General features: G+C 44.7%; 1 protein-coding gene across 7 annotated transcripts in view; it reads left to right on the plus strand.

The window, feature by feature from the left end:
- Window positions 1-808: 808 nt before the first annotated feature.
- The window catches only part of ARHGEF28 (Rho guanine nucleotide exchange factor 28), a 128,426-nt gene continuing 115,269 nt past the window's right edge, over window positions 809-13,965 (plus strand). For 5 of the 7 annotated variants that reach the window (XM_030004555.2, XM_030004552.1, XM_030004556.1 and 2 more), the window contains exons 1-2: window positions 924-997; window positions 9,089-9,132. In XM_030004555.2, coding sequence (XP_029860415.1) covers window positions 9,100-9,132 — 33 coding nt within the window. In that variant the 5' untranslated portion in view covers window positions 924-997; window positions 9,089-9,099. Of the gene's footprint in view, window positions 998-9,088; window positions 9,133-13,965 lie in introns of all 7 variants that reach the window. The other 2 variants (XM_030004557.1, XM_030004559.1) reach the window with 2 other exon arrangements.

Here is a 13,965-nt window from a genome sequence, read left to right on the forward strand (position 1 = left end):
TGTTCCAGCCACTGCTTCACAGTAAAACACTAATTCTTCTGTGCCTTGCTTACAGCACTTGGGTAAACTTTTTTCAGGCCCTCAGCATTGTGCTAAAATGCTGCTGTTACAGAGAGACTATGCTGTTCATCTACAGCAAACAGGACGTGAATTAGGTTCCAGTGCAGCGAGAGGGAGCTTGGTCAGTGTTCCTGCCCCCACTCTGGTCCTCAGCGCTACATCTTCAGTGCTCCACCGTCCTTACTAGTGAACCAGGTTGTCAGAACAGGCTTAGGGAGTCATAACACCGTTACAGGGTGATTTTAAGAATAGCTCATGTGTGGTGTACGTGTAGCAGCTGAAAAGGCAAAACATGGTGTGGTCTGTCGGCGTCCAGCGACTGGGCAGCAGCGTGATCAACCAGCCCCCGGCGCGGCCAGCGCCCTGCTGGCTGCTGCGGGCTCCGGCACCGCGGCCGGACGGGCGGGGGAGGAGGGGAGCCCTCCGGCTGCGGTGCGGGAGTGCCGGGGGGCTGCCCAGGCCCCGCCCGCCCCGCCGGCGGGCTCGCCCCTGCCGCCTGCAGCCGCGCTCCGGCCGGGAGAGGGCAGCGCTCACCTCCGAAAGGCGCTGGGGGCCGGTGCTCCCCCTCTCGGGGCCGGGGCGCCTCGGCGGCCGCGCAGGGCTCCCCGCGCGGGTCCCGCCTTCCCTCCCTGCCCCGTCGAGAAAGCGCCGGCTACCGCGGCCGCTGGGCCGGGCCTGCCACCCGCGGCTGCCTCGTCCCCGGCGGGGACGGGCTGCCGCCCCCGGGCCTCTCCCCGGGAGCCGGGCACCCGCCCGCCCCCGCCGCGCCCGGGGCCATCACAGCGCGGCTTTGTCCGTTCCCTGGTGCCGCGGGCTGCCGGGGCCCGGGGGCGGCGCATCCGCGGGGCCGGGCGCGCCCCGCCGGCGGCTGGGCAGCGCCGCCTCCTCCCCCGGCAGCGCGGGCGGCGGCGAGCCTCGGCCGGGACGCCCCGCTTAGGTAGGTAGGTAGGTAAGGCGGCCGCTGCCCTCGGGGCGGAGGGGGGGGAGCCCGGCCCGCGGCACCTGCTGCCCGGCAGCCCCGCGGGGCGGGTGGGCGCCGGGGCCGCTGGGCTGGGCGGGGGGCGGCGGCGGCGGCGGCGGGTCGCCGGCTCCCTTCTCCGGGGCGCGACGTGAAGTCCCGGGGAGCGGCGGCGGCGTTCTGCCGGCTGAGACGCGGTCCCGGCGCCGCCGTGCGAGGTGCGCTCGGGCGGGCTCCGCTCGTGTCCGCGGGAAACGTTTCCCGTGGGCTGTCAGTTACCTTCCGAAGTCCCAGAAGTGGGGAGAGGGAGGATTTTTTTTTCTTTTGCATATATATATATATATATATGTCCGTGTCGTGTCCCCCCCCCCGCGGTTGTTCATTATTTTGCCATAAGAGCCGCTCGTAGTTTTTTCAGTTCTTGGCCCTAAGTGGACAAGGAGTGTGGTTTTAATCATGAAAGTGCTTGCCTTTCTCAGCCGGAGCAAAAGAAGTTTTTAACTTATTTAAACTCCTTTAACAACCGAAGAATTTAAAGGAAATGAAAACTTTTCTAATGGTCAAATTCTGAGAAACAGCTTTCGGAGCAGTTCTTGGTAGCGTTTTGTTGGGACACTGGTGTGTGCAGCTTAGCGTTGCGCCTGTTTTCAACCTGCACGGTGATTCTTATACAGAAAAAAAGCTTCTAAAATCCTTCTTCGTTTTTATGGACTTACTTCTGCCTCTGTATTTGGTCCTATACATAAATGGAGGTAGTTCTTCTCATAAGTCACTATAAGGCACGTGAATGTGATGAAAAGCCTGACAGACAACAGAAGCTTTTTCCTTTGTAGAGATAATTTGCTCTCTACCACACTTGGTGGAAATAGGATTTGAGGAGGCATTTGAGTAAGAGGGATTTTTCCACGTAGGTAAAAAATGAACTGTATTCTATGACTTCGGCCTGAAAAATTGGCAGGACAAAATCTGGTGAAAAGATTTGAGAACTTAAGTGCTGTTCTTTTTCCAAAGTGGTGTTTGAATATTGAGTGCAACAAAGGAAGTGATGGTGTAGATGTATCTTAATAATAATCTACCAGGAAACTCATCTGGCCTTCTCAGTTGACTTGTAAATTAGACATTTCTGCCAGCGTTTTATTACGTAATATCAGGGAGGAGTATTCTTTTTCTTGATCTAAAACTGCTGCTGTTATTCAGAAGTTCCCATTGTCTCCCCTGAGAATAGTTCCGTTGTGGGGCCGTTTCAGAAGGGTATGGTGTGTGAAATGGCCCGACATTGTTATGATCTGAGTAACACCTTGAACGAGAATTTGCACCAGGATATAGGAAGGATAGCCTATGACTAATACAGTGACTCAGAAGATCCAGTTCCAGTTTTTGACTTTGCCAGCCAAGAAACAGCTCTCTGCATGGCCACACATCAGTCATTCGGCACCTGCATATCTCGATTTCCCATTTATAGATGGGGCATATTGTAATCTCAGGACAGGAGCATACATTCTGTGTGTCTTCTACAAAAAAGTCTTTTAGGTTCTAAGGTGCTACCTAGAACAGCAAGCAGAATTTGTATTGCCATGCATATTTGTGCCCAAGTATTGAAGCTACAGAAGTCTTCATTTGCACCAGGAGTTTTCACAGTTTTTGACTGGAGCACTCCTTTTTTTCTTTTCTGAATTGGCTTGGCTATTACTACATCTCTAGCTTCTTCTCACCCCCTGTCTCAGGAATATTTTTGGAATTTTCCTCAATGTCTGCTGAAATTCTTAAAAAAGACAGAATTTTCAAAAATTTACAGATTTTCCTACTGACTAACCGAGCTGTGTGAGTTGTACCTTTCTGGCTCGGCATCACTAAGACAAGCGGGTACCGCTAGACTACATTAATAATTCGAAGAGGGTTGTGAGGTGGAATAGTTGCCCTTCTCAATGGAAGCTGCGTCTATCAATATCAGAATTAGATATAATGACTTTTGGTATCAAAAATTTGTTGCTCTTAATGGCTGTAGAGTTTGTTGTGCTGTTCTAGCTGTTCGTGAAGGTGGAATGCAAATTGCAAAAGTGTTTTTAAACACACAGTATATTCCCTAACTTTGCTCGTTAGTTATAGCAGTTTGGTGGATGGCCAAGCCTGAGTAATGATGAAGCGTTACAGGTAGCACTGGAGCATGCATTTGCATGCATTTGTAGAACCAAATGTTTCCAGTCCACTTCTTTGCTACCTTGTCAGTAAACTGTATACAATTATGCTGTATGAACTCTTTAAAGAGTTTGCTTTTGCTCTGGTCTCATGGCTTCATAGTGCCTAAACTAGGGAGTAGTAAATTCTAAAACCCATTAAAAAAATTCTTCATTAGAAAGCTACTATCTCTGTCAAAATGGGCATTAAAAGGAGTAGGGGAGGTGAGACAACTCTCTGGCAATGGTATTAAACAGATTTTATTTTGTTTTAGTGACCTTACATATACATCTGCTTTTATTTTTGTCCTTCAGTAGTGTATAACCCACATTTCACATTTCTAAGGTTTCTAAAATCTAGAGCCCCATTTTATTTTTAGTTGAAATGAAAATGCTACGTTAAAAATGATAATACAGGAATGCATAAAGAATACATGTTGCCAGCCTCAGGAGCAGGCTTCCGTCTAAGAGACATTTTTCTAGAGTTGTTTTTGTGTTTTAAAACCCAAATCTATTTTTAAAAGGTTAAAAAATGTGACACTTTTTTGGAGATTCTTTAAATATTTTCCCTGCTAAGGAGCACAAAATGGCTGTGGCTTCAACAAATTAAAGAGATATTGATAGCCATGAATGGGGTGATGTTTTCTGGAGGAAGATTTAAGTTTCTTTTTGTCTCAAATTGTTGAAAAGAGAGCTATTTTAAAAGGCATTTAGCTGCATTGCTTCTGTTCACTTGCTTCAAGAGCAACTACTGTGTGGTGAAGTAATCAACACTAGTGCAAGCCGCTTCATTATAAATTTAATAGGCAAGGGTTTATTTTACGTCTCAGTTTGAATATTGTTAGAAGGCGGTAAACGGATGTGCTTGCGAAGCTGCTAGCTGAGGGTTTTGCTGTGTCTTCTCCCTATCCCCCATCCTCTAGATGTTCAGGAGAGGCATATGTGAAAATGAAAGATCATGTCAAAAACCTTGGTTGTAAAGGTGTAAAACTCTGACTTTGGGAATGTAGTCTTTATTACGTGTGTATTTTCAGCTTGCTACTTTTCTCCTTTCATTTATTTCTTCCAAGGTCTTTGAATCAGATCCACAGCAAGGATCTGCATGTAAAAGAATATTCTGTACCATATTAGACCTGATCGCTGTTCAGCGTGGTTCCTGGTGCTTGAGAAGCTGTGAGTGAGCCTTTACGCATACATACGTAACGTAACTCAGATGGAATCTGTAAATTCAAAAATATGGTTTGGTTCAGTTGCTGTGCTTGTTGAGAGGAAGCAGTGGGATGAACATTATTAATGGAAGCTGGCTGGTCTGTGAGCACCACACTGGAATCTCACTGTTTTTGAAGACTATTAAGATCTGAGAAATATAAACACAGTATGTACAATAATTCATATCCATCTTGGAGGCTGTCCTGTGGGCTGATGTAGCACCTACCTCCCATAGACTATTGCATGATAAGAAGTAATAAAACGGTGATAATGATGACGTGTAACACAGTCACCCAGTGGATGAGAGCTCGGTAGAAGACCTCTTAATGTGCAAGTGCTGCCAGACTTTCACAATGCACAAGACATTTTGCTTAGACAAAGATGTTAGATTTTAAAGCATCACAAATGATGCTCTGGGGATTCCTGCCTACCTTCCAGTGGCCTCTGGGTGAGAGGCACCCTTGCTTTCCTGTTGCTCCAGTTGATCAGAAATAAAGATTTAATGTGCTTGTCTTGATGGTGGTAATACAACTGTAATTTTCCGTGTTTTATAGACGTGAGTTTCAATGTGACCATCACCAAAAAGAAACAGAATTAAAAAAGGAAGAATTTCATTCCAAGGCATCTGCAAAGCATCATTAGGGGTTTATTTACATAGCTTGACAGTTTTGACATTCAGTCAGTTGCTTTACAATTCATGAAACAGCAGTAGTGATATGTGGCACAGAGGTGTGGGGTTATGGTCTGAAAGGAGGATGTAGGGGGACAGAGTCCAAAGACCTCATGTTTTGTTATCTTTGAACTGATAGATGGAAGAGAAGCATGATATATATATTTTATACCACTGCTTATACTTTGCAGCCATTTGCAAGGCTTGCACAGACTGTGGTCTGGTGCTGCTTAGTGAGCCATGGAGGCTCATTATGGCACAGTGGAGCCCTGAGTTAAGTGAAGTCCATACGAGCGGCTGCTGGATCACAGTGCAGCATCAAAGCCAGAGTCCTGTCTTCACCTTCACTATGTCTTTCTCCCACAGTTATATGCTTTATTTACAGGTAAGAGGAAAAAGTCAAGTTGTGAGTTGTAAGCCAGGTTGCTGTAGGATCAGGAAGTGTCCTTTTGTGTTTAGGAAAATGCTGATGATACACAGTAGGTGCTAGGACAGACAAATAGTAGTCACAGTGTTGGCTGAAGGGTCACCTTGTCAACCAGTAGAAATGCCTTTCTGCTGAGATTTAGATAATGCTTTCCCTTATCTAACTTCTTTGGTGTGTACAGAGTAAAAAATTTTGATAACTGATGTCTTTTCCATTGAAATGCAGTTAAGTCAATACCCAATGGTTTTTATTTTCCATCGGTTTATTTCCTTATTGTGGTCCTTCTAACAATACGTCTTGATAACTGGGGAAACCATGCTATAAAATGCTAAAATTTGTAATGTTGAAAGAAACTGGATATATGAGAGTCCCATAATTGGCAACCAATAAATAAAATACTGGGTGAGGAAAAGTGTTGGAGGGATTATTGAAATGTCTTGCATCTTTGATGAAATGCAAAATACTTGTTGATGTTCCTCTCAATAACTTGAGCTGGTCAGGAGTCTGGCAATAGCATTTGACACTAGATTTAAGGGGAGATTGTAGATTAAAAAAAAGTTAATTTTACAATTTTTTTCAAGATTTTTTGTTCTTTTTTTGTATGTTTACCTCTACTTGACTGAAACATATGCTGCAAGTTTCTCCAGTTTGCAGCACATCACACTAAATGCTTCTAGTAAATTAACTGCTAAACTGGATGCTGAGAAGGGTTTTTTTCTGTGTATAGATGAATCCTGCTACTGCTGACCTTGGCGTGAGCTCAGTATTTGTGGGCAGTGCCTGAAACTGGACCTGTTTGTCTGTTAGATGCCCGTCCTGCTGGTTTCTGTATCAGAGGCACAGATGTCGGAGGAAGAGATCAGGTGTTGCTCTGTGAAATGATGTGTATTCATGATGTCAGGCAGCTTGACCCTCCCCTTGCTGTGCAGGGTAGGACTGCTCCTCAGCACCCCAGAGCGGTTGTCTACATGGCATCTCTTGGGCGCTGGGGACCCTGCTTTCTGCGGAGCTGAGCAGCAGTTTGCTGCACAGAGGAGGTGAGTGGTGGGGTGCATGTGATAGTGTCTCCTTCAGCCCCTCACTCTGAAACGGAGGTTGCACAAGACCTGTCCCGTAGCCAGAGCTGAGTATTTCCTCCCTACGTGCATCCTCTTCTTCCTGCCCCTCCCAGCCACTTCCAGCAGCTAAGCTGAGTTACTGTAAGCCCCAGATGGAGGAAAGACGTGAGCCATTCACGTAAACCTTTATTCTAAACAAGCAGCACTCTTGAGAGTGTGAGAAAAGCAGGAGAGGTCACTTACTGCTGTGGGTTGACATTTATGGGTTCTTCTGCAGGAAGCAAAAAGAGTACCATTGGGCACACCTTTGTATCCAGGAAACACCAGTATAAGCTGGTTTGTCAGGGGAGTGTATGTTGAAAGTACTGATGGTATTTCAACAAGGGTCTAGTCAGTGCTGCATGGAAAACATTGATTGTTTCTGATGAGCTAAATCTTCAGGTTATTTATCCACTCAGGATCCATTTTGAGTTAGGTACTTAGTATTTCCAAATTCCCAGGGGATCCACGGTGTGACACAAGCAAAGGGTGAAGGGAGATGAAGTCAGGATGGCATCATCTCTCCAATAAATTGTGTTTGTATTATCCAATACCAAAGGGGGTTGTTGTATTGGTGGCGCAATGATAATCCCCCAAAGGAAGGGCTAAATTATGCCTTCGTGTGCACGCTTGCAGTAGAATAGGTAGACTAGACTGGATACCTCACTTTCTCATCCTTACCACGGAGGAAGATGTTGAGATATGTCTCTTGAGGCTCTGGAGGTCAAGATAGTCATGTGAAAGAAGTAACCAGGAGTAGGTCTTACTCTGTTGGCATGGCATAATGATTTGAATATACTCATATTTTCTTGCAGAGGAGATGGTGGAGTTTAGTTTGGATGTGTTTCTTTAAAGAGGGAAAACCATTGCAGGTGAAGGGATTTTATACAGCAGAATAGAGCAATGTTGTAAAACAGCTGGCTGGCATGTCTCTCATTTCAGCCAGCCATGAAGAGATGCCCTGTATATATATGTAATCTGTGTGTGGCAGTAATTGTGAGTTGGTGACAGGTCTGGGATAGAAGTTAACGTGCTTCATCTGTTCTCTAAGGTGACACTTGTGAAAAGCTCCACCTTAAAATACTCCTTGTGGAATTAGTGTTTTAGTTTCTTAATTTCTCTTGTAACCCTGTTTTCTTCTGTACAAACAGCACTGTGCTTCCCATGCTGCTGCTCTTAAGGTTGGGTTTGGGATGCTGCTGCTGGAAACTGCAGAGCTTTGTCTCTGTCAAAGCGAGATGCCTTGGAGTCAGCTGCGGGATACCTCCTCCCTCCACCCCCTCTGTCTGAGTCTCGCTGCTGACTAGCCTGGCTGGATTAGTGTTTGCCTTGATACTCTTTTCTTACAATATGAAAGGGTTTTGGTTAGTTTTTTTTTTGGCTGAACATTTGTGGCCAGTGATTTTGTAAAGGGTTTTACCTTCTGTTTTAAAGTTATACTGAAGTCAAACCGCAAGAATGTAGGTAGTCGTGAATGTAGGTGAATTGACAGGCACCAGGAGATGAGTATTAACAAACTCGTGATTTAAAAGGAGTGTGTGCTGGGGTGGTGGGTGGGTGGGTCATTTTTGGTTTTGATTGAAGCTGTGCATTTAATTTCTGCAGTTTGTAGGCAGGGAACTTCTCAAATCCTATCTGACTCATAGCAGGCTGTACCTATGCATTAACAAGCAGTGGGCTGCACACTGTGTTGTTCTTGGAAACTGTTCAGCTGTAAAAACAAGGCCACATCTCAGCTGAGACAGCCTGCTCTTAAGAAAGACTCTCTTTTTACATAGCCTGTTTCAGCAAGTAGAAGACTTGTGTGTAGTTGTTGAGCCCACCTTATTGTTTTAAAGATGTGCAGTTGCTTCTGGTATGCTTCTATTAGTTGACAGGAATATTATGTTTACAGTACGAATTTTGAGGATGTAGTGAGTTTGAAATATAATAATAGAAATCAGAGTTGCTGTGATGACTGTAATTATAGTAATTCCAGTGATGACTTGTATCAGTAGCTTGCTGTTTAGGGTATCTAAGGCAGCCTGCCTTGGGGATATCTTCCATGAAGTTGCTAAACAGCCAGCACCAGACACTTGGGATATTGGTGTGGAGTAAAAGTTGCTACAACTATACCTCAAGGTCAAATTCTGTTTTTTGCCTCTAGAGGTAAGAAATGCTGCAATTCCCACTACTTCATTTGCTGCAACTACAAATGTCTTAGTGGCTAGGCTCAGCCTGACCTGTTTTGTTTACTGTGTATATTGTGTAAAAAGCACATAGCATGTTAACTAGGACGAGCTACCCCTTCTCCAGCCTTACATGGGCATCATTACACCAGCATTTCCTCATTCTGGGGAAATTTGGGGCAACTGGATAGCTGATAAGATTAATATCCTTTTTTTTCCCTAATTCTGGAAGATGTCACTTAGTTTGCAGACATGAATGGGGTATAATGATATCAATGCCTCCTGATGGGTATGTAATAATGCCACTGGTTTATTTTGTTTCTAGATGCTGTGACAATGGAGTTGAGCTGCACTGAAGTACCTCTTTATGTAAGTTCTACACCACCAGGCTTCTGCCTGGAGAGTTTCTTTCTTTTGGGTAACAGCTCATTCAGAAGCAGGGTGAATGAAACCAAAACCCATTCTCTGGTTGTCTTGAGGCTGTTGAATGTTGCTATCTGATGCAGGCATGTGTGCGGATGATGGTTTTCAGTACTGTGGCTCAGTTCTCCGAAGTAAGTTTAAAATTATTGCCCTTTATAATCATTATTTTCTTCTCCTTCAGTAGTCTCAATTGAGTTTTCAAAAGCAGAGTTAGCGCCTGTGAAGAGACACCGCTCACTCTCTCTTTCACACAGTTTATGGCTGTTTTTTCCCTATAAGATTCCAAATTACCATTCTCTCCACTTCCTCAAAGCAGGAAATTGTATGTTCTGTCAAAAAATGACTAAGTTGAAGTTTGTCATCAAATGGAATTTTTCCTTCAAAACCTGAAGTGATTGCTTAAAATAGGTGAACTCAGAGTTCAAAACCAGGTGGTAACAGGAGTGAGGACATGCATTAGATAAACTTAATTTACTTGGTGCCTTTACTGGGTTGCAAGTATGAGGACTAAAACTTGGGCAGTCTAGTCATTATTATTAATAAACTATGGTTGTCTTTTTTGACTTGTTCTGCTGTGGTTTGCAATGAGAATGACAGTAGCAGGGGTACGTGAATGTTGATGTCTAGGAGGGTAGTGGGTGGACAATGAGTGGTTTTCAAAAGGGTGGTAAAAGGTGAAACAAAGACAGAAACAAAACAATTATCTGCTTATTGTGAAGAGACAGGGATGGAAATGGAGTACAAATAATCTGTATCCTGGAGTATTAAAGGAACATAGCATTGCTAATGCACCAGCACAAGTTTTCATTGTATTGGTCAGTTTGGGAGTGGGAACCTCAGGCTCGCAAAAATCAGATGCAGTATCTTTAAAGGCAGTGTGGGGGGGGAGGGATTTGTGAGGTGTGCTCATGTGATATTGGTTGTGTTGTGCAAGGTTTTAAAAACAAATTTTTACAGAAAGAATAATCAAGGACATGGTGCTAATAGATAAAATTCAACATGGTTTTATCATAGGTGGCTGTGTCGGACTGATCTGGCATCTTTGCATGATAAGATAACTAACCACTTAGAGAAGGACAGTGCAATGGGTTTAATCCAAGTTGTTAAAAATGAGACATTTGATGCTGTGTCTCACAGGAAATTCTTATGGAAGATAAAGAAGGTGGAGATGAATATAAGGAGATAAGGATATATGGAGACTGCAAGTACAGTTATTAGTGTAGAGAGAAAGATATTACAAGTGATACCTCTTAAGGATCATACTTAGGGCCGGTTCTGTTTAATATTTTGATTATAACCCTGCGAGCCAGATGTAGGCTTGTGAAATTTGTGTAAATCTGTGGACATCATAATATTGGGAGATGTTGGTTAGTACTGAGGAGAATTCAGTTATTACGTGGGAAGATTGCATTTTCCCACCTTTTATTTACTCCAGTGTATTGGTTTTGTTGGCAAGGTTTTGGTAGCGGGGGGGGTTACAGGGGTGGCTTCTGTAAGAAGCTGCTAGAAGCTTCCCCTGTGTTCAAGAGAAAGCCAATACCAGCTCTGAGACGGACCCGCCGCCGGCCAAGGCCGAGCCAATCAGCGATAGCGGTAACGCCTCTGTGATAACATTTTTAAGAAGGAAAAAAAAGTTGGGACAGGCAGATTCGGCAGCCGGAGAGAGGAGTGAGAACATGTAAGAGAAACAACTCTGCGGACACCAAGGTCAGTGAAGAAGGAGGGGGAGGAGATGCTCCAGGTGCCGGAGCAGAGATTCCCCTGCGGCCCGTGGTGAAGACCATGGTGAGGCAGGCTGTCCCCCTGCAGCCCATGGAGGTCTGTAGTGTAGCAGATATCCACCTGTAGCCCGTGGAGGACCCCACGCCGGAGCAGGTGGGTGCCCGAAGGAGGCTGTGACCCCGTGGGAACCCTGCGCTGGAGCAGGTTCCTGGCAGGACCTGCGGATCTGTGGAGAGAGGAGCCCACGGAGCAGGTTTTCTGGCAGGACTTGTGACCCCGTGGGGGACCCACGCTGGAGCAGTGTGCTCCTGAAGGACTGCACACCGTGGAAAGGACCCATGCTGGAGCAGTTCGTGAAGAACTGCAGCCCATGGGAAGGGCCCACGTTGGAGAAGTTTGTGGAGGACTGTCTCCCGTGGGTGGGACCCCACGTTGGAGCAGGGAAGAGTGTGATGAGTCCTGCCCCTGAGGAGGATGAAGCGGCAGAAAACAACGTGTGATGAACTGACCGTAAACCCCATTCCCCGTCCCCCTGTGCCGCTGGGGGGGGTTGGTAGAGAATCCGGGAGTGAAGTTGTGCCCGGGAAGAAGGGAGGGGTGGAGGGAAGGTGTTCTGAGATTTGGTTTTATTTCTCATTACCCTACTCTGGTTGATTTGTAATAAAGTGAGTTAATTTCCCCAAGTTGAGTCTGTTTTGCCCGTGAGGGTAAGTGATGAGTGATATCTCTCCTGTCCTTATCTCGACCCACAAGCTCTTTGTTATATTTTCTCTCCCCTATCCAGCTGAGGAGGGGGAGTGATAGAACGGCTTTGGTGGGTACCTGGCAACCAGCCAGGGTCAACCCATCTCATCCAGTTAATAAGAGCATGGTACAAAGCATTTGGGGACTAACAGTGATACATCTGTTATGAACTAGGGGCTCATCAGATGGAGGCAGAGAGGGCTTGGGGTGTGTTAGTCACTTGTACAGTGGTGGTTGTGAGAACGTGATTTTAGTTGGGAACATTTGCCCTAAGCTTTGCACAAGTGAAAGCCTGTACCGGACCTGAGCGTTGGAAACTTGCTGGTTGTGGTCCGCAGCGTCTCACCAACCCAAATGGGTAAGTCCCAGAGGGGTCTCCTAACTTGCTAACAACCCGATGAGAGTGGTTTGGATTGCCCTTAGGCGGTCAACAACTTGTTTTCTTATGGGTGGAGCTGGTGGGGGTGGTGTCTTTCTTCTGGGTCTCCTGTGTCCTAGCAAGCCTGAGGATAGTGGTGAAACATGGACTTCCAGAGACTTGGCAGCTGGAGTACCTGGGGTGAGTTTCCCAGAAACTGGGACTGTAGTAAGTAATATTTTAACAGCGTCTTGTATTTTGTGTAGGTGAGTGTGTGTGTTTGTGGGAATGAGGGTATGTAAAGTTTTCAGGGCTTCTGCAGGGAATGGGAAGGGGCTATGTGAACACCCTAAGGTGAGTGAGAAAGGTTCAAATTTGTCTCTCAACTCCCATCAAAAACTTCGGAAGGTCTTGGCAGACCTTATACTGATCATCTGAGGTTGATGTAGTTGCTCTGGTGAGTTACTGTCTGAAGTGTTGCAGCTTCACAATCTTGCCCGGCACAGTATTGTTCCTAATCTGGGTACTTCTCAGTGCATCTGGGAAGATCAAAGAGGTCTGTCCATCTTGAAAAAGTCCTTGAGTCAAGGCATTTCTTTTCTCTTAGTTGGTTCCAATTACTTCATCAGTTCTGGAAATTCTTTCCAACTGCTCCTGCTTTATTTGCATGACTTTGCTGGAGAGCACAATCAAATCAGCATTTAAATTAGATGTGAGAGTCCTTTCGGATTGTGCAGTTCCTGAGACTGTTTTCATTAAGCAGTTCTCTGGCTAGCTGAGCTTATCTAAAATCTGTTGAATCTTCATCCATAAGCAGGGATAGAGAAAGCATCTCTTGGGAAGACTGAGGGAACATGACAAATATTTGCATTGCAGTGAATTCAGGTATTTCTCTGATGTGTTCTAGTCCCTTTTAAAGGGCACAATGGAACTATGGAATATCGTGTCATGGCAATTGCATATGGTTCACATGCAACTTTAAAAATGTCAGCATACGGTCATAACACATTATTTTCCGCAGGAAAAGTGGAAGTTGTCAAAAGATAGGAAGTAGTCCCTTCTTTCCAGCCTCTATAAAAGCATAGGTTTTTGTTCTTTGAGGGGGAGATCTACTGTATGCTGGGTCCAAAATTAGGATGCTTTTCATACTGTATTTAAACACGCTTAGCATCTATATTGAGTGGATTTTACACTCTTCTTTATTCCAAGAATGTCTGTCTGAGAGGCTTGTACTTCACATCAAATTATCTGAGAATAACTGCAGTTCTGTGTTTATAATTTTTAAAGATTATATGCAAGGTACTTTGTTGACTTGCTGTACGTGAGCAGCTGTAACACAGCTGGAGGATGCATCCATAAAGTGCTGTTACTTCAACTGCCACACTTCGTCAGTTACTGAATTTCTTTGCAAATCTAAAATAGTATGTGTAATCTGGTCGGCCGAGTGACAGCTGTTTCTTTTTTGTTACAGAAGAGGGAATGCATTCAGAAAGCTCAAGGACCTTGCTGGGTAATATAATTTTTTTTGTGAAATATAATTTAAAAATACTCTATGAAATTACTCCATTTAAAAAATACATTATTTTGATACACTTCTCTTTATATGTAATTTTTGTGGCAGCAGTACATTAAAATCTAATTACAACAGACATAAATGTCATGGTTTAAAAAATAAATGGTAATGAAACAGAAAATTAAGTATTTGATGCAGATGCTTTTCAGTTAATTTGAGGAGCCTGTTTCCGCCTTCTAGACAGCAAAATACTGTTAACCACATCATAAAATTACTCCATATAAGCCATTCTAATTTTCAGAATTGACTAGCCAAGGATAAACTGAAACATCATACATGTTGTCTCTTCTTTCAGTGCTAATAATACATTGTTTAAGTAAATAGAACTTGAATTTAATTAGCTTTTGCCGTCCTAAATTATGCTTTTTTAACTGATACAAAT

Source organism: Aquila chrysaetos, chromosome Z (genome assembly GCF_900496995.4).
Source record: "Aquila chrysaetos chrysaetos chromosome Z, bAquChr1.4, whole genome shotgun sequence".
NCBI classification, from domain to species: Eukaryota; Metazoa; Chordata; class Aves; order Accipitriformes; family Accipitridae; genus Aquila; species Aquila chrysaetos.